Source organism: Rhagoletis pomonella, unplaced genomic scaffold, assembly GCF_013731165.1.
Source record: "Rhagoletis pomonella isolate Grant_MI unplaced genomic scaffold, Rhpom_1.0 Rhpom_scaffold_00004, whole genome shotgun sequence".
NCBI lineage: Eukaryota > Metazoa > Arthropoda > Insecta > Diptera > Tephritidae > Rhagoletis > Rhagoletis pomonella.
The window spans coordinates 9,324,988-9,347,563 of NW_023458558.1; the positions used below are offsets into that span (position 1 = coordinate 9,324,988).

The 22,576-nt window shown below is 39.1% G+C and overlaps 2 protein-coding genes across 2 annotated transcripts; one reads left to right on the forward strand and one right to left on the reverse strand.

Moving 5' to 3' along the window:
* The first annotated feature begins 410 nt into the window (after positions 1-410).
* Positions 411-9,147, forward strand: LOC118736959 (cilia- and flagella-associated protein 58-like). Its single transcript, XM_036467136.1, has 11 exons — positions 411-895; positions 968-1,187; positions 1,263-1,392; positions 2,858-3,152; positions 3,224-3,552; positions 3,628-3,944; positions 6,019-6,197; positions 6,366-6,726; positions 6,806-7,088; positions 8,070-8,208; positions 8,275-9,147. Exons 1-11 carry the CDS (start codon positions 734-736, stop codon positions 8,563-8,565), a joined length of 2,706 nt encoding a protein of 901 aa, XP_036323029.1. The 5' UTR covers positions 411-733; the 3' UTR covers positions 8,566-9,147.
* Positions 9,148-9,248: 101 nt separating this feature from the next.
* On the reverse strand, positions 9,249-16,838 carry LOC118736960 (cilia- and flagella-associated protein 58). Its single transcript, XM_036467137.1, has 11 exons — positions 16,680-16,838; positions 16,375-16,594; positions 16,172-16,310; positions 14,835-14,988; positions 14,447-14,761; positions 14,258-14,391; positions 13,876-14,192; positions 13,408-13,796; positions 12,893-13,326; positions 9,607-9,745; positions 9,249-9,533 (listed from the first exon to the last, which is right to left on the reverse strand). The coding sequence occupies exons 1-11, from the start codon at positions 16,779-16,781 to the stop codon at positions 9,261-9,263; spliced, it is 2,616 nt and encodes an 871-aa protein (XP_036323030.1). The 5' UTR covers positions 16,782-16,838; the 3' UTR covers positions 9,249-9,260.
* Positions 16,839-22,576: the final 5,738 nt, after the last annotated feature.

The window sequence follows — 22,576 nt, forward strand, 5'->3', positions numbered from 1 at the left end:
ATTTTTTTTTCACCGTCCAGGGTACACCAGATATACACTTATTGCTAGCTCCAACGTTGTACAGGTAGTAAATAAAAAGCGTTACCAGCTTTACTAATTTTCTTTTCAAGAAATCGTGTCGAAAACAGGAAGTAAACTAGCTTTTAAAGAGATTATAATCTTTCATGATATAAAACGGACATAAGGTATGTATGTATATCCGCAGGACGCTATAAAGTCGTTCCTCCAAATTCGACCGCAGCGACGTCAGGTGGATCTTTAGATAAAACTTCCTTATCAGTAATGATGGCGCCCGTCGAACATACATACAGGGAACAAAGTTCTGATGCGACAAAATACAGCGTGAAATTCTTATATTGAACGTTCTCGCTACCGCAAGTGCTGGAAGTGGTTGGAACTTAAAAATTTTTATGATAAGTATAAAAATAAATAAAACCTTAATTTGTGTCGCCCTCTTTTATTATCAATTTTTAAAAAATTCCCACAATCACTAACTGACCTTGACAAAGCCTTCTGACTCAATCACTTTCGAACGAATACAATTTACAAACTGAAAAATTTTATTTTTTGGAGTAAATCTATTTTCCTCAAATATAAAAAGCTTTTACGGCAAAAGCGCACGCTTGCAAAAAAATCTGCACGAAGCTTTTTTGTGTACTGCAAAAATAAATAAAATATATTTTATATAAATAAATTTTTTATTATCAGTGATAGAAAAGGAAACTAAAACGAAATGCCACCGAAAAAGGTTAAGGGAAAAGGCAAAAAGAAAAAAGAGCCCGTAACGGAAGTGGAGCCGGAGCCACAAATTGAATTATCTGACACTTCTATAAATGAGCGTGAATTGGACTTGTTGGATGACCTTAACGATGACTTCTTCTCGGCAGCCAATCAGGTGACGCAACGGCAATGTTCACCAATCCAACGCTAAATTCAAATTTTAACTTTTCTCTTTCGCTTCGCTCAGACTATACAAAAACTCATGGAAGCGAATCGCACTTATGAAGCTTCGAAAATTAAGAAATACGTGGATATAATATTCAATTTACATCGTCGCTATGCCGATGAAGTGAAAGAGACGTCCGTGTTGCGACCACAAGTAATACGCGCGGAGAATAAGTTGCGCTTGGCCTTGGAACTGACCGCCAATTCAGAGGAGGCTATGGAGCGGCTGCGCGAAGCTCTAAGTAAGTGGGCAACCGATTTGTGTCACTGATGTGTTGTGATATTGAACGATATTAATTTTTTTTTACCTTCCATAGGCAAAGCCTGGATGGAGAGTGACGCCTCATTATTGCGCGAACAGGATACGCAAGAGCGTTTGCAGGAAGTAATGATAAAATGTGAAGGAATAGAGAGCAAGGAGGCGAAGAAACAGGATGATACATCGGAGTAAGTGATTGCGATGGTGTTGGTAGATTTAAAGACTTCCGTTTGATTTGGAACCTGTATACATACACCTTTCCCTCTTAGCCTTTGAGAAATCATTCCAATCTGTGGTTGTTCATGAAATTGTCCACTAGGGATTGGCAGGTTTCACATTTCTGGTGGGGACGATAACAGGTTTTGGGAGTGTATTACCGCTTGACTTACGAGCATAAAATGTGAGCAATCGAATAATTTATGCTGTGGGATTTCATAAGCCAGCTACCAGGACAGCAGAGTCTGGCTCTGTCCCATACTTGGAATATGATTGATTGATTAGATTAGGTTACGAAGGCGCGTACGAATGTCTACTTCATCCACTCAGAGCAGACATGCCCATTCTGAATGACTACTAGGAGGACACACACATCCTTCTAACCGAAGTTATTCCATATTGTCAGTGTTGTGTCTGTTAAACTATTTACTATCCCAGATGAAGCTGTGAAGCTCAATATCTTCACTTGTTTCGTATACGCCATCGATGGAACTTTGGGGAGATATAGCACTGTGTCTTGTGATGATGTCTTTACTGCAGATTTGTTTAGCATCAATAATTTTTCTTCGTATAAGTACTTCGACCCTCCTTAGTAGATCAGAGTTCGCTTCACTAATTTGCATTTCCGTGCTGTGTCTAGCCATTTCGTCAGCTTTTTCGTACCCTTCGATATTGTTATGCCCAGTAAACCAGGAGTAAGATGTTTTAACGTGACTCAGTGAAGCCAGCGATGCACGACATTCGAAACTACTTTCGACTCTACCACCCTGGAACCGAACGTTTTCAATGCCGCCTGACTGCAACGACCTTCCCTGATAGCAATTATACCTGCACTATGCTGTAGTAAACATGAGTAAATTTCGCCTGGTCTAGGAGATGGCATAAGCATTGTGATGGTTCGGAGTAATTTCTCACTAAAAATGCTTCCCGCTAAGACTCTCGTCCTCCTGTTCGCATACAAGGCGCCTTCGCGATTCTCTTAATAATTAGGTTCTGCGAAAGGAAGCCTGGGAAGTAGGTTTCTTGAGAAAACTTGCTGGACTCCTTTTGGGAGACCAATCTGGTTGTTAGACAATTCATAGGCAATACGATTGATCAAATTTGCGGGCGTTCTATAGGGTTAATGCCTCGGGTAGGGAATAGATTCCCCCACAGTATTCACGCCACGTAAGCTCTTTTGGATCTGCAGTCCGCTTTTGATTTTCGTTCCGCAGCTCCCTTGAAAGGCGTATCGGGGAGTTGCCTTGAATCAAACTCACATGGACAGTAGTAATTGCTGTCGTAGGCGTGTTCACATCTTGCACATTAAATAGGCCCCCTTTGGTTTTCATGGGATTCCTGTAGAAAAGGTATTTAGTTAAGCTTTGAAGGAAAGCTCTATCATTTTAAAGCTTGGTACACAATTTCCACTTATGTTATAATTAATTCTCTTCACAGATTTGGTAATTTATCAAAATACAAAAACATTATTTTGCGTGAACGCGATCGTCTCAACGGTGAGGTGATTGATCTTGAGAAACGTTTACAATTCCAACGGTACTACTCTGAATCTCTCGAGTATATCAACAAAAACAATGAAGAGACTTTAGCAAAGAATAATAAGCAAATGCGCATGCTCGAAACGGAAAAGGGAAATTTCGAGGTAAAAATTCGAAGTTTGCAAAGTAATCTCGAAGATCAGAAGGAAATCACTACGCGCACAGCTTTGAAATTGGATGCCGTTAATCGTGAGGTACATATGTAGTATACGGTGTTGTTGCTTAAGTACTACTTGTTTCTTGACTATTCCTTTACAACGTCCAGTTGATGGAAACACAAAAAAAGTTAGCGAAGAAAGTAGAAGACTACGATCAGCAAAAGCATACGGTGGAGAAATTGCGTAATGACAATGCAATAAGCAATCGACAGTTGCTCAAGAATGATGAAGAGATAACTGAGATGCGAATGGACCAGCGCGCAAATGAGGAGCTTATTAAAGCGTTACGACTGGAGGATAAAGTAAAAGCCAACACAATAAATCAAATCACAAAAAAATACAAGAAGGCCGTGCAAGATCACAGCTCCATTTCATCCAAGCTGTACAAACTGAATCGACTGAATAACACATTGGGCGAGGATATTGCACGGCTGAAGTGAGTCTAACTTGATGCATTGTGGTTATTCTCTTAAGCTTAAATAATCATTACGATGTGCATTAATTTGCTTAGAAACCAAATCAATGCATTGGAAAAGGATCTGGTTAATTCAACTTACAAATTTGACGAACTGCGCAATGTTAAGGATAACATACAACACGAGCGAGATGCATTGCGCAGCGATATCGTCAAGTTGAACAATCAGATAGCCGATCTCAAACACACCATTATGATGCAAACTATCAATATCGATGGACTTCATTTGGATATAAATAAATTGAATGTGAAACTAGACGAAGCGCGTATAAGCGTGTCGAAGTCGCAGAAGGAGCGCGACGAAATGGCGCAAGAGGTCGAGACGCTGCACGAACGCATCGAATATCAACAAGGTAGGTATTTGAAGTTGAGCGAAGGGATACTGCGCTACAAAATATCTGCAATATATTTCCAAATGAAACTTTGGTTTCCTAAAAGACAAAGTTTTGATGTTTGTGAATTCACCTTTACAATATCTGAAGGTTTTACTTCATATTTCCACAAAGGCAAGGCCGTAATTCAGACTCTTTAAGTATAAACGTAAGTAGTCGGTGACTGGTATGGTGTGAGATGAATTTCTAACCTTGAGGGAATCAGTTGAGGAAGAACTGAAGTATTGCAGTCTTAGTCTGGCTAATGCTGGACAATTACACATAATATGCTCCGATATCTCCTCATCTTCAAGGCAATGAGGGTAGAGGAAAGACCAATGACCAATCCGGTGCCTGTGAGAGTGCAGGTGATTATGACCGGTATATATTTATATCTTTTCTGGCAAAAGGATAACCAAAAAGTATGGCCTGTCTAAGATGTCCTACCTCTCCCCAATACGAGGTAGACAAAATTAGAATAGACGATGAGCCTTCCGTTAACTACGATCCCGCAGTGTCCAAATACTGTAGGCGACCACTGCAGGCGAGTGTTATGAAACCGTGGTTTTCTAGGACCCTGAGATTTGGTTATTTGCTTTTAATGGGGCTTTATGCAGTCGAAGAAGCAAATATATGTATGAATATGCTACGTGAATTTTGGCACTTTTCTGCTTTTTAAGACAGTTTAGAAGACGAAACGTTTGTGGGGGCGGCTTTCAGTCCTACCGATCTACTGGAGATATAGGCCACGTTCACCATTACCAGCTGCATGGTTTCATCAAGTTTACGAACACTGGCAAGAAAGCGCCCGCGAACCGAATGACAGGAACGATGGAACTCATCTCCCAATGTCCGTTGGACTTATGTGTAGGCTCATCCCAAATATTGAAGACTGGGCCGACACACCGCACTGATTGGTTGTTTCGAACATCGTCCAGTCAGGAATCTTGGGCTCAAGATACTGCATGTAGTAGGCAGTGGACACTAACGCATCTGAAATTATTTACAAATTAACAGCCAGAGAATCGATCGGTTAAAAGGAGAGAAGAAGCCTTACAGGTCGAAACTGAAGCCTATGCAGTATTTTTCGCGACTAAAGAAGATCCCGAAGATCCTGACTCCTAATCTATTTGGAAGTGTGAGCCGAAAGTTTAGATAGAAGGGTAGTTATGTGACTGAGAGTGGCAGGTGTCATACCAGGACAGGAGCAGACGATGAAATCCAATGCCCGGGTCCACTTCCTTAAGAATTATTTATCTGTAGTACCGGGTGAGAACGGTGCATTGATGATCAATTACACAAATTCGTATGACAGTGTTAATCGCTGCACCATATCCATATGAAGTTGCATAATTGAACGATAGTAGCGATTTAAAGTGCACCATTCAACGCGAATCCGCTGGTCATAAATCCATTTACGGTTTTGGGTTAGGCCCTAAAAACTTCTTTTCGATAATCCTAACGCCAGAGATAGTACCGCCGAAAAAGCTTCAGTGAAAATGATCAAAATCATTGATCTAAAAAGTCCCCACCTTTTTTTTTTGTCTAGATCCAAAAGAAACGAAATATTTAAACATTCAGTCGACAAGAAACTCTTAAAATCCAGGCGAATTTATGTTAGATGCTGTTGCTAGGACAGCTGTTCTGATGCGCCTCGGTACACGTGTGTCTAAATTTCCTCTAAGTTAATAAGAAAGTGAGCCTGTTTAAATTTTCTTTCCCTTTTCTTCATCGAGTGCAGAATAGCTGACATTTGACACTTAGCACCTTATATGAATTCGCCTGGTTAACAGTTAACTTTACACATACAGTTAACCTCTAACCTATAAAGTCATGCTAAAAAATTTATATGTAGTTAAAAATTCTGTAGCCCGTTTCTGTAACTTTTCTCTACCGATTATTTCTCTACTGGTAGAGAAAATACGTCACTCTCACCTACAAATTAGCAGTAGAGAACAGGGCGGCGAATTCATATCTCAATTCGCCTTGGTAGAGAATTGTTACAGAAACGAGCTACTGATCTCTAACTTTTTATAATTATAATTTTTTCATTAAGAACAAATTCAGTTGAAATCGAATCAAGTTACGGATTTGAGCGAAAAACTACAGCAAAAGCACTTAGCTTTGATCAACGTGAAAAAACAGTTGGAAACGGTCCATTCAGAGAAAATGGTGCTGAAACGAAATTTGGAAACGTGTACGCAGGAACGCGATAATTTTCGCATATTGCAGACGGTAAGAGATTGCAGCTGAATAAAAAATTATTACAGAGATCACCGACTTAAAACAACGAGATTAATATACATACAAAAATAGACTGCCTTAAATAAAGAAAAGATCAGGATTTTAACATTGGAGCATCACTCTCCGATTAGCTCACTTTTTTTTTGTTTTATTCTTTAGAAAACGAATCATCAAATTCAACAACTCACCGCAGAAATAATGGCCAACCAAAACAAGATTTCCAACCTCAATTTGCAAATTGAGCGCCTGAACAACGACAAAAAAGAGCTGCAGTCCGAATTGAAGAACAAGGAGAATCTGTTGGCCAGTGTACGTCGTGATTTACGCGAAATGAAGACCAAAAACGACAACCTTCTCAAGACTATACACGAAGATGAGTTGAAGTTCATGAAAATGTCACAGGATCTCGATGAAACACGCAAGGAGAAGAACCTGGTTGGGCTGCAAATGGTGCGACGCAATGATGAGATCGTAGTGCTGCGTGAAAAGCTCAATAATACGCAAACGGCTTTGGATCAAGGTTCGTAAATTTATAGTATTCTTGCTTTGTTGTGCGGTGTCTATACATATGTATATGTTATTTTCCAATATTCGCGAAGGACAAACGCAGTACAATCAACGTGTTGAAGATATACGTTTGCTTAAAATGGAAATAACTAACTTACAAACGGAACGTGATTGCCTGACGCGTGCCATAAAGAGTACAGCGAATATGCGCGAAGAAATCATAAGATTGCAACGTTCTTTAAATCAGGAACGTATCAAGGTACGCTCACTCACTGAGGATGCAAAGACACCAACCGGTGTACATCGCTGGCGCATACTCAAGGGTGAAGATCCGAATCGCTATCAGTTGTTGGAGAAAGTGCAAATGTTACAGAGGTGAGAGAAGAGTATAAATTGGGTGGAGCGGTAGGGTGTTCAACTTACAAAAATACTAGATTATTGTATATGAAAGCTTAGCGGTGACTAAGCTATTTGCTGAGGAAAGAATGTCCAGTGAGTGTACACTCTGTAGCTCAGAGTTTCACTTTCTCATTACCGTCAGGACCCGCATGACCTAATATGCAGTTCAGAATTTCTATATTATTTGCTGAAATCATATGAAAGTTCAGAGCTGGAAAGAATTTGGCGAGAGTGAAAGAAAGGGTTTTTAAGAAAAGATTAGGGGATGGGGTCTAAGCATACTGTCTTCTTAAGATTTCCGTTGCCAGAAGTTGAAGAGATGGCTAGAACTGCAATATATCGCGCTTAATATAGCCACTGATCGTTGAACGCAGGGCACAGGGATTGCCGAGCTTCTCAGTGCCGACTGTTCGGCCTCTCAAAGTAATACTAACGGGACATTGGATCATTGGTCATAAGGCGCATAAGTTCTGAGTGCCGGATAACAATTTCTATAGAAGATGTTGAGAAGAGATATAATTCATTCAGCGCTTCCTATGTGAATGCTCTGCACTCCGGGGAAAGCGCCTAAAATATCTGCGAATCATTTATTTGAGAACTTAGACAGTTTGAGAAAAATTCCACTACAGGGTCTACTAGACAAGGATGCTTTAAGGAGTTGCATAGGCAGGTCTGGGGAAATCCTCTCCTAGGTATCACAAAGGTTCTTTGCGGCCTCTGGATGAACACTTACCAAGAGCTGTCCTCTAACCCAGCATTTTATAAACTCTGATGGTTGCGCCCATCACTGACTGAGCTCAATGTGAAAGGTGAAAAGTTAATATCTGGTATTATTTAGCATTTGAACATCTCCGCGCTTTTAAAATTTAACCAAAGCCAAGGGCACTAGTCTCTTTACTAATGTTACCATGTGGGCAGGGGTAGTATACATATATACAAGAATTAATTTATCCGCAGGCGAAATCTGAAACAAGAGATATATAAAGAGAAGCTAGAGCAAAAGCTGGAAGAGACACATCGTGTGTGTGATACTCTAAAACGTGTGGTGGAGAATTTGCCGACAACAGATGTCAAAGAAAAGCTTGTAGTAACGCAGGTAAGTTCGAGCTCACACAACATTTGATACTCTTTCAACATCTAATCTATTTCTCTCTCTCTTTAGCGCATTAATCGCTCACAGTTAAAAAAATTGAAAGCGCTCAGTGCGGAGTTATCGATCAATCAAATTGAATTAAAAGCGCGTGAATGCATCATTGAAGAATTCAAAGACACGCTAAAGAAAGCAAAGCAGCAAGACAATTATGAACAGCAAAGCATTACACAGCCAACACAGTCTGCAACATCGAGCGCCGTTGTGCCCTTCGCCTACTCGAGCCAGGAGAATTACATGGATTGCATTTTTGTGGAGACCAGCGATCCCAGCCAAGATACGCAGGAGATGAAGACAGTTTAACACGCTGACGAAATATTATTATTTTTTTTTTATGTTTTTAAGTGGAAATTTATACACATTTTCGGTTTAAGGGCACGAAGAACGCATCTTTATGGAAACAATTTTTACCTTAATACATTTTCAGATGTATAATTGTATTCGAAATTTATCAGAGGCCGAGGAACGATGAGTGCAATATACTAATTATATGCGTATGTATGCCATAATGAGCAAGTTGTATTAAGCAAGGTGTAATTGCCAACTCATTGCGGCTCTCTTTTAAGGTACTATAATATCAAAAAATGTAAACAAACCATTTAAAATTCATACAATTTTTAAATTTTATTTTAATATGACATAGGATAGTTCTTATCGAGCACACTGTGTTAATTACATTTTGGTAATGATCGAATGACTCTTTGACATGGAATGAGCAATGTGTAATTTTTATTGATATGCTAGAAATAAGAGGAACATCTCTTATTTCCTTCTTCTCAATATTAATATGTGCTGCTCATTCCTGCAGGGAACTTTCACTCAGAGAAAATGCCATACTTGTTTTGTAATTTAATAAACAAAAAAATAATAAAAGTCTCGGCTCATTTTCTGCACTTTATCCATATGTATATGTATTTTCTTTAGTGTCTAAAACACGATCAAATGTACAAGTTCAAAGAAAAAAAAAACAAAAAAACATGCACAAACTTGTTTCCTGTTTACGCTCCAGTTATGAGCTTGAAGCTAGCGCCCAGTGTGCGTTGCATATTTGGTGGCGCTGAGAAGCATTGTGCCTGCATTTGTACCAATAGCTGACGCTCTTCTAAAAGTTTTTGCTTCTGTCTTTTCTCGAGGTTCAGCTGAGATTTGGCATCGGTAAGACGTACCTTTAGTTCGTCTAACTTTTGTGAATTACTTTTCTCGTCCAATTCTCTCACGTGCAGTTCGGCCATTAGTGCTTTCAATTTTCGTTCTTTGCCAGACAAAGTAGCCTGTAAGTATATATATTTTCAGGGCGAGTTAAAGAAATACAGCTTAACTCAAACATCTATAATATGTACTAACTTTCACGCTATTCAATTCGGCACGCACTTTATGACTCGGCAGCTTAAGCATAAACTCTTTAAGTGCCTCATAAAGCCGTTGCGATTCCTCGAGCGCTTCTTCGTGCTGCAGTGCTGTCACGTTTTGCTGTAGTATTTGCCTAGAATAACAAAAAAAATACTTTAGCTGTCAATTTATTTCCATTTATTTTCCCCCTTTCAACACCCACTTAGAATGAATGGAATGGATTTATGGTAGGCCGGAAAACTCAAGATCGCTTTTTCAGGTATTTATCTAGGAATAGTTGCCCATTGCAAGGCCTATGGAAGGGATAAAAAGAATTGCGAAATAAGTGGGCAAATTTTTAGGCTCTAATGAACTTTAGTAGTTTGTGTCGAGGGAAATATAATTTAACTCCTCATTCTCAGTACATCTAACCCAAAAATTTAATATATCAGTATGGTGAAGAAAATGCTTTATACCATCTTCAATCTCTCAGCAAGGCGTACAAAGGGGGTTGTCCACAATAAATAACACCATTTGTTGCCCCCATAGATCGTGTCCCATAGTTATTCATATAAGAGCTTGTTGGTTAGGTTAGATAAGGAAAGCGCGTACGAAATGATTGGTGCTTCCACTCGGAGGCAGACTCGATCAATGTGATTGCTCGTAGCTCCTTCCCTCTGTGTTAGATAAGGAATTTCGCACATCACTATTTTTAGGATACACTTGGTTGCTTTGCAGGTGTCCATATTGCACTTGCGTCAGCCAGCTCCAACTTAATTTTTATTCTTGGAGCTGTCGGTATAGAGAATTTAGTTTGATCTTTAGGGCCAACGACAAAAGGGTAATATTCTGACAATCTTCTAAACAGCCTCTTTTCCCTGAACTTCGTGGTACCAAAATCAAAGAGAATGTGATTACATTTCACCTAAGGACTTCCAGGCCAAACAGTCTGCTTTTGTTAAAAGCGCTAGATATACTGATTGATCTGCACACATCACTGTCTTTCGAGGGATCAACATCGATGGACACCGCCCTACATACATTAATAAAGTGTATAGAGTAAGCCTTCACTCATAAATATTATACAGTAAGAGCCTTCCCCGACATCGAGGGGACCTTCAAATATGTGTTTATGGAGGGGTTGAAACCAATCTAGTAAGACTCATTTAAAGCTTACTTCGCGACAGAACTTTCGAGTCGAAAAACCTGCACTCAGCGTAGAGTCAATAGATGCACTCCGAAAGGTGGTTCTCTGTGTCCACTGCTCTGGTTAGCGGTTGTATAGGACCTTCTGGAGGAACTTCAGAAACTGGGCTGATGGGTTATCGCCTATGCACATGATGTGGTACTTATGGTGAGGGACCGATTTCTAGATATATTTTTGGTCTAACTCAAAGTAACCTGAACTTGGTAAAAGGTGAGCGTCCAACTGCGGGGCCGTAAAGAATTCCAGTAAGACGGTCCGGTTTACTAGGAAGTACAAGGTCCCCCGTGTAGCTCTTTCCCCGATCCGGGGTATCCAACAGAGTCAAGTACTAAGGTCTGATCCTGGAAGATGTTGTTGGGGAATCCTAACATTAAAGAAAGGGCAGGAAAGGCGTCGGTTGCTTTTTACTGCTTGTCCACAATAAATTCTGCTGCAGGGGGGGTATTGGTAAGAGGTGGGGTCTCTCGTCCAAAGTCATTGGCACTATGAAACCATAGTTAAGAGTGTCTTGTTTACGGGGCCTTGACTAGTGGACTCGCTAGAGAAGGTTACACTTGCTAAGCAGCTGATGCGCGTACAAGGGATTGCTCTCTGATTAGCATTTAGAACCACAGCTACACTGTCGATTGACGCCATGTTGAACATCACCCCTGTAGATATTGCGGGCTCAGTTCTCGCAGCACAAACTGCCATCAGGCTAAGGGAAGCCAGAAGGTTACCTTCTTCGAAAGCTGGACACTCTGGAGTTCTGGAGGGCTGTGATTTCGTCCCTGAATGAATAGATTACTGTGCTTCTAAAATTGCCCCCAGTAGCTCCTTCCCTACCCAGATTCCTTAAAGGCAGGTGTGGCTGGCGCGGGACTACAGGAAGGTGGTAGGATGGATCAAAACTTGATGGATGATTCGTTGAGGTGTTTTCTGACGGGATTTCTCCACCAAAACTATGTTTCTGCTTCTGAACTTGTGCAGTGTCTTTAAGGCGGAAGTAGCTGCCATCAAGGAAATGGGAGACTCACTGCTGAAGAGTAAACGTCAATTAGGGTGGATACTATTACATGTTTTGATAGCCAGGCGGCTATCAGGGCCCTGAGCGCTATGATGATGCACTCAAAATCGGTAAGGGAATATCTGACCTTTCTAAATCGCGTCGGAATACTTCTTAATCCGGCTTATTTGGACGCCGGACCACAAAGACATTGAAATGTTATCATCGGGAATGGCTCTTCTGAGGTTCACTCTTGGACGGTTGGGTCTTAAGAGAGCTCAGCGAGCGCTTGGACTGCAGGCGGTCAAATCAGCTCCTTATGCTTGCAAATCCTCATTTTTAGCTTTTGGTGAATGTTATGACGGGTCATTGGGAAATCTGTATTCACGCGGTAAGATGTGGAATTTTAACAGATCCCTTTCGCATCAGCTGTCAAGAGGATGGTGAGGTGGAAAAATCGCAACACGTTTCTTTAGCCTTCGCAAGGCTAAGATGGAAACCTCTGACCCGCATTTCTTGGCTAATCCTGTGAAGCTCGTAGGCACTGAAATTAGCCGCATTCTCTGCGTTTCGCCGACTAACTAATGGTCTCAGTCCAGCATTCGAGACAATGATTCTACTCCACTATACTACATCAGAATACGTGAATAAACGATTATACCCAAAGCGCTATAGGCGGTCTTACTAAAGGCTTCTTTCTACAGTTACGTAAATATATTTCACTTACGCGGGAAGACTTAGGCATGCACCGGAACCAGGTGTGCTGTGCTTTACATTAAAATCCCGAAAACTGCATTATTCATAAATCTTATTAAGGATTCACTGTTTCTTTCTATATACGTTACTGGGAGAATTTCCTGACGTTAGTTCACAAACATTATATGCATAAAGTTGGATATGCAGTCGCGATGCTGGTTGTGGAAAGACCAGATGGAGAAGGACTTGGCTTCACTTGGCGTTTTCAATTGGCGTCAGTTGGCATAGAAGAGAAACGCCTGGCGGGCTGTTTTGGGCCCGGAAAACCGCCTAGTCGGTTACAGCGCCTAGTCGGTTACAGCGCCAATAAAGAGGAAGAAGGATATGTAGTCCACTTCGATGTCTACACTTACTTTCGCAAAGTTTGTATTCTCTGTATTAGATCCATTTTCTCTGGATCACGTCCTTTCAAATTGCGCCAACGATGCACATTCATCGGTGTCATCATCTCCTCCTGCATGGCGCGTGCCTTGATACGTTCCTGATTGAGCAGCCTATGCATTTGTAGCAGTTCCTGTCGCAAATCTGCCGCATTTTCGCGATCCTTGCGCAACACATTGCGTTCCGTACGTAAATTCTTGATTTCCATGCGCATCAGACGCATATCTTCTTGCGCTTGCGCATATTGCCGCTCGGTTTGCTCGTAGGCCGTTTGCAGTGTTTGCAGTTGATCTTTTAACTGCGCGTAGTCGTCATTGCATTTTGTGAGCGCCACTGACACGGTATTCTTCTCGTCTCTGATATGATCCAGTTCACGCTTCAGTTGCGATAATTTTTGGTTGTCCTCCTAAAATAAAATGAAAAGGAAGTAAACATATTTATTGGCGTTTTAATTCTAGCCTAAGATAATTGCGTGTAGCTTACTGACCTGCAGCGATTTGGTGTTCTTATCGCACAGCTTCTTACGCTCCAACAATTCACAACGTGTGTGCTGATGCGCCAGTTGGGAGTAGCGTAACTCAGTCTTTAGCAGCCGGCGCTCTTTCTCCAATTTATCGATCTGCACTTGCAGTCGACCCATCTCACTCTCTCTTAGGGATACCTTAGTTTTGTAGCACTCGATATCCTCCTGTAGCTTGGAAATTTGTTGCTCCAATTTTCCGTGTTTCTCCTCGGATGTCTGCAGATTTCGCATAACACTGTTTTTCTCGTTTAACAACCCATCGTGTTGACGTTGTAGATTGTTAGTCTTTTGCTCGAGATCGCTTATGGCGCGTTTTAGTTCAACCTCGTAGTTTTCTTTCAATTGTATTTCGTCTGTGGATAAGAGTAAGAAGAGTAAGTATTAGTTATCTATAGCATTATATAGGTAGTGTTTAATGCCGGTAGTGCTCACTTTGCAGCGCATCGATTTTGTCCAACAAAACTTGGATTTCATCTACTTTTTTCGTCTTCTCCTTCTTCAACTTGTTGTAGTCCTCTTGCAGTTTCTTTTGTCGCACTTCCATGGTAGATATGGTTTCTTGTAGCGATTTAATCTGGTGCTGTGCTTCCTGGAACTGTTCGTCTGTCTGTTCGGCTGTCTGATGTTCGGCGAACAAGTCGCGTTTCAGCGTGTCGCGCTCCTTAGTCAGATGTTCGTTGTTCTTTTCGAATTGATGTACAATGCGTCGCATCGATTCCAACTCCTTGTCCTGTGTACTCAGCTGGGTTCTGTGAAGAATAATGAGCGGCAATCAATACTTTCCAGCCGAAAGTAAATTCAAAAGCTCACTTACTTCAAGCGCGCATTCTCCTCCTCCGCCTTGGAGCGTGCATCATTTAGGGTTGCGTACTTGCGTGCGGTGTTCTCCTCCGATTTGACCAGCTTCGCATTCTCACGTTTCAGTTTGATAATCTCATCCTCTCGCGTCTAAAATGCGAACAATCGACATAGAATTTAATCATCAGCATTTCTTAAAACTCACCTTCAACAGACTAATGCGCTGCGTTAACGCCCGCTTGTTCTCATCGCGTTCCTGTATCGCATATTCGAGTTCCACTACGGTCTTGGCTAGCTTGTTGCTTGTGGTGTTATGTTGCGTATGCAGATGCTCCAGATTGCTCTTTAGTGAGAGGATTTGTAGATTATGGCGCACCTTTAATTTGATCAATTGATCATTGTGCGATTTGATTTGTTGAATCTTCTCTTTGGCTTTGGCTTCTTCGCTGCGTGTCTGAGCAAGCTCCTTTTCCAGCAAGTCCAAACGTTTGCGGTTGTTGTACGCTTCATTCGAGGTTTCCTGAAATTTTGGGGGAGTTTGTCAAACCAAGTGGACACGTTATGCTTATTAGTGTTCTGAGAAATGAATTTACATCAAGCATTTTGACTAAAGCTTTATTCTTTTCCTCCAGTGTTTGTGTCATTGCTTCCACTTCGCTGGTATAGAGGCGTTGTATTTGGATACGTTTGTTAAGTTCCCGAATTTCGTTGTTAAGTTTATCTCGCTCGTTTTGTTCATCCCGTTTGCTTGTGAAAAATAAGAGGTATAGATCTTTGATTTCATTTAAGAATGTAAAATCGGAAGAGAGGCGATGCCGAGGAGGTAATACGATTTTTTTCTCCAAGTCCAAATTCACTATTCTTTTTTTTTAATGAGTTATCTTAGTACCCCTCACTTCTGGGACCCTCGACGTGGAATTTTTGGAGGAAGTGAAATTGCTGATAAGATGAGCGGAAACGTAGATTACATTTTTAATTAGAGGAGGAAGTAAATCAACTATTTAGTTACGGTGGCTTGAAGTGGTCTATCGTTACAAGTTTCTTTATGATTACAGGTCTTCTTTCAACAATGCATCGTTAAGGATCCTCGAGAAATCTCTTGGCATGCTTGGTGCAAGTGCTTCATTGTCATGCAGTGACCAGTAAGAAATTCTGTAGCAGTCTTTGTGTAGTTTACCGTCCGTATTTGTCCAGCATTGTCGCACGTTCTTCCTCATTCTCTGAAAGCCCCCTTTGCACACCAATTAAGGGTCATAGACGTATTGATCGCTGTGCAGCCCGTGGAGACAGTATCTGCCACTTCGCTGCTCATGACTCCACTATGCCCGGTATCCATGTCTCTTATCTCAGAAAATCGTTGAAAACCGCGCTATCTCAGCTGCCGATATATTGAGTATCTATATTGAGATAGGCCGTTTTTGAACCAACTTCTTAGGTAGGGTGGTCTTCAACCATTTGCTGAGATGAGGCGTTTTGGTTTCAAAATTTAATTGCCTCAATTGCATTTGGTTTGCTAACGGTGTATTATTTCTGCATTTTGTTTTGTTTCCTAATTTTATATTTGAACACGAAAACGAATACGAAGACGGAGACAAATATGGGATCCGCCATTGCAGACACATAGCTTCCACTGCCACGAGAGCCCCACATCACTCTGTTCCAATTATGGTCTGGATTTGGTAACCGCACTGAGAGCTACATTCCAGACCCGACCCCAATATCACCAACCACCTCTCCACACCTTAACCGCCAACTTAATTTTTAGAAACCCCTGCCCCCCTTTAGACCTATCCCTACATTCCAGTTTAGGTATTTCGTAGCGCTAGTTTTATGTTTTTGAAGTATAAGACCGTCCTTTTCCATATTCCATTCCTCAAAGTCAATATTGTGTTTCGTACAAAGAAAAATACTTAAAATCTCTCTCACTTACCTTTGCAACCCAGAGCGCTTATCGCTTAAATGCTCAACCATTTGCTCGAGTGTATCCATTTTTTCTCTCATCTTCAACATTTCATCCTGAGCGTGCTGTTCACGTGATTGTGCGGCATCCTTTTGCAACCAAGCGCCCTCTAGTGAGACAAATATAATTAAAACATTTTTTTTAATTACTTCGATTACCAATCAATCACCCACCGATGACAGTACGCAACTCCGCTATGGTAGCCTGATCCATTTTACTCAGCTTGTTGACATGATCCAAACGTTCTTTCAAGCGCTGTATTTCTTCGGTAAGCTCTTGGCAGCGCAGTTGTTCCAAATGCCAGTCTGATTTGTAGCGATTCGAGCAAATAACCATACGTTGAACATTGTCCGCATTATCGTGAGTGTCCTTCTGCCGCAAAGCTTTCGTAATCTGCAAGGTAGTCATATATGTGCATATGTAATAAGAGAGCATAATCACTAGTAGAATGCATAAGAAAATTATGTCGGTACTCTACCTCAGGTACTTTATCCATTAAATTCGTATAGAAATCATCATCAAAATCCTCCGGCACCAAAGGCTCATCATCCGAACCGGAAGCTCTGGAACCGGCGCTCATTTTCAAGGATTTCTCTTAAAAGAATTACTTGTATACGAAATTAAAATATGTAGTAGTTTTACGGCAATAAGTTCTAATTTTTTTTTTACTTTCTTGCACAAATCTCTGCCAAATCACTTATTGACTTAATAAACAAAATATTTGCGCTGTTGCCAATGCCGGCACTTGACGCCTGCTCGCTTGCTCTCGGCCATGGTCTGCTATGGCAACAGGTTTTGTTGTTGTGGTCTCCAACTCCTCAATCGGCAAATAGCTACAAGGAAGTGTTATACATTTATTTTAAACATTTTTTCACATGAGCAATACATACCCACACACACATACATATGTAGCTATACATTTCATAGAGACAAGCTAAATAGTACTTGCTAAGGCAACAAGTGGAAACTTTAATAAGTTGTTTTTGTCACTTTCCTCTTTATTTTAGCCACATTTTGTTTATGTTTTTTGTATGCCTTGCCATTATATGGGCGCATGTCTGGCAATTTGTGTTCCTGCAACGCCAACTATGCAACTATGTCGTTTGGTAATGCTACAGTTGGGTGACTGGTTGGTTAAGTTTTTTTTTTTAAATTTTTGTTGTATGTTTCACATTTACTAGCTGATATTCCTTCATGGAAATGTGGTCAGTTGTTTACTTAGATTAGTTACACCAAGTGCAAGTGTTTAGTTTGTAGCTTTTGTTTATTATCAAGATACACACATACATACATACATACATATGTCTTAGGAACCAATTAACTTATTGGCATACTCTACATACCCACAATGGGCGTCTTTATATGTATTAGGTTGTGAGCCTCCCACAAGCCTACTTCCGCATCAGTGAATCGGCTTTTGCTGACAATGGTAAGTACTTGGTTTCCATTTATGAAGTAATTTCACAATGGGTTTCCCTTTTGTAACATTAAATCTTACATATGTATGTACGTAAATATATTACTCACAATAATTATTTTGATTGTACGAATAATTTTGTGGCTGTACCTCTAATATGATTTATTTAACTTCTTCCACCTTATAGTAGGATTTTCCGTTGATTTTTTTTCTCAGAAAAGGTTAGATTGTATGGCTATTTCTATTCATTGGCCCAAATTCCAAAAAAAAGCGTAACTCAGAAAAAACATAGGAAACACATTTTTCGATCGAAAGCTTTTATTACAGTTAAATTAGGGTCGAACCAAGGTACATTGAACAGGTAGTATCAGTAGAGCAGCTGATTTGATTTATTTTCTAATTATTTGGTCTCGAAAATGTCAAATATTTTTAATTTTTTCTCACAAAAATTCTGAATTGTTAAAATCCATTTGCATGTGAAACCTTTTTCCATACAAAACAAGCGATTGAATAGCAGCTTTTGGAACGTTCGCCCAACTCGGCAGCACGACCGCTGATTACTGGGTCTTGCAAAGGATGGATCAATGCTTCGAGAAGCAAACAAATTTACTAGGAAAGAAAGTTGCATCAATTTTTATTTTTTCCAATTTCAATTTTTTATTTTTTATAATTTTTTGTATTTCACATGGCACGCTTTGATTTAGAAGAAAAAATGACACTTTCGATACCAGAAGCAACAACAAAATACACGCAAATGTTGTTTTTACTCTACTGATACTACCTGTTTAATGTGCCTTGGCTGGTATGGAATTCTTGAAAATCAATATTTTTCGATCGGAAAACTTCGTTTTCCTTCAAGAGACTTCCGATAACAATACCCAATTATTTATTTAACAATTTTTTATAATTAATAATTTTTCATAGGACCCCTAAAACCTCAAATGGGTCCCCGCATTGCATTAAACACATGGAAAACTTTGAGCGCTTTGAGCGACCTCTAAATATTTACGCTACTATACACTTGAGTAGAAAGTAATAATATTTAAATTTAAGATTAATTAATTAAAAAAGAAAAATATTTTTGCTTTTCCACAATAAATTTTCATTAAAAAAAAAACAGGAAACGGCCTCGAGCTCAATAAAAATTGTTGAATATGATTGTTGAATATGATTAATTCATGAATGAATTAAATACAAAGAACTTTAATCTGATGACACGATACGATTAGTAGCCTCATGGCTCTTTGGAATCTACCCTTATTGGCAATAGCGTCGGCTATTCAGTACTGTGGCATTACTGCATTGAGCAGTTTTCCATGCTCTTTTTACAACTTACTCATTATTTCTCTACTCTTTTTTTACAACTGCATGCAGCTAAGCAAATAAGCCCCGATGGTAACCACCTTCACCAAGCGGCTTGCACATAAATCTAGAAAAAAAAGCTCCCACCGCAATTTTACTTCCTGCTCAACAAGCCGGCATAAACAACTGTGCGTTTTGTAGTAAAAAACAAGTTGCTAATTTCCCGCTCACAAAAGCGCCAATAGTTGCTGCCATCTATAAACGTCGACGCCAGCAACGACTGTGGCAGCACAAGCGACAGTGCTTGCGCAGTCGCTCTCACTTTTCAACAGGTATGCATGTACGAGTAGTAGCCATGACATTGCTAGCTGATGTCTGCTGTAATACTCCATAAAAATGTTGAGGTATATACATATACATACGTACATATTTAATCATAAACGAATGCAAACGAAATTATGCACACACAAGTTGGCGCGCGCTATGTCCGCGATTTAAAAAATCCGACTGAATGTCACTTAATGAGGCAGCTGTGAAGCGAGCAATGGCTTTGAGTTTAACTTTCTTCATTTTCTTTTCTTTGCTACCAATTTACTATGTTTAGTTATAGAAATAATGCGATATACTCAGACATACATATGTATGTGTGTATGTATGTATGCACGCATAGCTATGCATTTTTCTACTTCAAACATTTATACACATTTTAATTTTTTTACATTTCTGTATTTAAATTAATTTTTTTTCCGTTTGGTTTGCGGTTGGCGAAGCTTGTCTTTATTTATCGCATGATTGGATTTAATGTTCATTGCTGTTACAGTTGCTTAGTTTTCTGTCCCATAATGTTGTCCATACGCTATAGAAATCTACAGACATACTAATGGTGTATTTAATTTAGTTGCAGTATTGTATGACTCAATTATTTTTTGAGGCGTGTCACAAAGAGTGATAAAGTGTTGTCTGCAAGGCAATTGCGTTTTTTTTTTTCGCCGTAATTATACTATGTCAATATAGTTATTGAGTTTTTATTTCCTTCCCCCATCCTGGGGTTTGACCTTCTTTTATGATTTTTAAAAAGCGCATGCGTCCAAAGATTTAATTTTGGGATAAAACTCTGAGGAAACTATTTAACTTGGTGGGGACATCAAAAAACACACCGCTCCCGAGGACTTTTAAAAAAACAGAAACGCATCACAACATTTTGTTTCCAAAAAAAAACCTGAGTCCGTGTTTTATTTAGGGTAATTTAAACTTACTTTTGCAGTTGCGAATTTTTGCGGGTTGCCACCCGATTTAAAATTCAAATGCATTTTTTTAATAAGTTAAATAAAGTATTACTATACGGATATTAATCGGAAGAGGTACGAGAAAGCTTCGCTTCGAAAATATTTTTAAAACTAAATTAAAATTAAGCAAATAAATTAAATTAAACATTTCAAAATGATGTCGGGTCAAACAAAAAGAAGTGTTATGTTTTTAAAACCGATTTCAACATTTTAAAAGTTTAACTAAATTTAATCAGTTACTTTAATCAAATATTGCAATATGGATGTCAAACGAAGTACATATGTTTACGAAAGCTTTATTGCTGAAAAAGCTTTGAAGGGGGCTTCACCCACCTGTTTACAAAATGAAGTTCAGTTTATGGAAGTTAATATTTGCAAAATGGAAAATCGTTCGTCTATACAGCTAAGGTTTTCCACCTATTTCAAATTTAAATTTATTTGTTCTTCATAATAATAAGTGAAATATAACAATGAGATACATATTGATATGAAAGAAAAGGTGTTGTTATGTACATACATAAATTATTTTCAAACTATTGTTAAATAGAATTACCTAAGAAAGATAAAATCTTTAAGCTGGAATTGCCAATTTAGTGGAAAATTTTTTTATGAAATTGTGGAACCATGAGACAATCAGCCACTGTTTATTTGAAATTTTCTAAATTCGGGGGCATAATTTATTTCCTTCTTTGTTACATTTGAAATCACAACTGCAGGAAAAAGCTAGTGGAGAATAGAAATAAATTTTACACAAAAAAATTGTAACTAAATACAATATATTAGAAAATATGTATATTTAAAACTACTTCCTTTCTACAATTTTTTCAATGAGTTTCACTTCTTCGCCGTATAGCAGCTAGATGCACTATTGGTTTTTTTTTTTTTTGTAAGTCCAAAATAAATGCCACTGCCCATTTTGGAGCAGAAATTAATTTAAAATACCTTAATTCATGAAAGCAAAATTAAAGTGTGAATATACCAGTAAAGCCACAAATTACAGGAAAATTTCTAAAAGGCCAAAATAAAAGAGAATATTCATAAAAAAAACCCCGGAACAATCCAGAGAAATGTTTGAAGATTTCATCGGCCTGATTGTTTTATTCGCCTCTTTTATGGTACCAACATATATATGTATGTATGTTCACTACCCAAATATAATTTAAACAATTTTGCTTTTTCCAAAATCAAAATTCTAGTATCACAACTTTCACTGGACTTATACTTAAATGATGATGACAAGCAAATGTAGATATTGAATAACAGAGCGAATGAAGCGTCGAAGTCAACAATGCCGGCGTCATTTTCGACGTTCAAAATGCGACGGCACCAGCTGATATCAGAGCGCCGAAAAACAAAGAAAAAATAATAATAATTTTATTTGTGAGTCACGTAATGGACATCGCATTGGATATTGAGGCATAACAAAGACGGTGGTAACAAGTTGTGATTAAGTGTGCAACAATTGGTGAATGTAGAAATCTTACTGATTTCTTGGCGGTGAGGTTATAGCTTTTTGGATTTAAATGTTATAAGATTATATAACTATTATGACTATTCGTTGAACTTTGAATTGAGACAGTTAAATATTAAAAAAAAAAGAAGAGTGGCGACTAAATGTATAAATGTAAATTTCTTTGTTGTTCAAAAAATCAGTTTTGCCAACGAAAAACAATTTACTTTTGAAGAGTCAATGCGCACAAAAAGATCTCACCCTTAAATGAATGCCATCTTTAGTTATGTTTTTCAAAGTTTGCAGAGTACAACCAAATGTTAAATTCCTTAAATGAAATGTTATTGCGACTTATTGCAATTTACTTTGCATTTGCCGGTTCTAGTTAAGTCGTTGCCGGCTGAATTTGTCTGAAAAAGTGCAATGAACTTTAAGAATTGTTTTATTTGGCGTTGCAAAACTTGTTTTATAATTTTGTTTTGCCGCTGCATTCATTGTTGTTGTTGTTGTGTGTAAAGCTTAACAGAATTCGAATTGATGTTGGTCAATGACGTTGGCTGCAATTATTTTGCGCAATTTCGCAGTTCGCAAACATTCCAATACTACATTCGGATGAGTAAGCGTGAGCAGAAGTAATTTTCCACGGCAAGTATACAGCACTGAAATCAAGAAAAACTCCGATTGACTTGCATCTTTTCATTGCAATGAACTTTGGCATGACTTGCCTTGATTGCGCTTACATCAATGTGTATGCATGTTTTTTTTATTATTTTGCAATAGCTGTGTGTGTAAAGATAGCAGCAATTGGCTGGAAGTACAGACAATGATGCACACATATGTACACACATACACAGGTACATACATACATACTAAGCCAATAGTAGAAAATCGAAGCAGGTTCGCGCCTTAAGTCTTTTGTT

Coding starts and splice junctions, on each gene's coding strand:
- LOC118736960 (XM_036467137.1), bottom strand. CDS start 16,781: ATGAGCGCCGGTTCCAGAGCTTCCGGTTCGGATGATGAGCCTTTGGTG. Junction 16,311..16,374: donor GGAGTTGCGTACTGTCATCG/GTGGGTGATTGA, acceptor TTGTCTCACTAG/AGGGCGCTTGGTTGCAAAAG. Junction 13,327..13,407: donor AGAACACCAAATCGCTGCAG/GTCAGTAAGCTA, acceptor ATTTTATTTTAG/GAGGACAACCAAAAATTATC.
- LOC118736959 (XM_036467136.1), top strand. CDS start 734: ATGCCACCGAAAAAGGTTAAGGGAAAAGGCAAAAAGAAAAAAGAGCCC. Junction 1,188..1,262: donor GCGGCTGCGCGAAGCTCTAA/GTAAGTGGGCAA, acceptor TACCTTCCATAG/GCAAAGCCTGGATGGAGAGT. Junction 7,089..8,069: donor AAAGTGCAAATGTTACAGAG/GTGAGAGAAGAG, acceptor ATTTATCCGCAG/GCGAAATCTGAAACAAGAGA.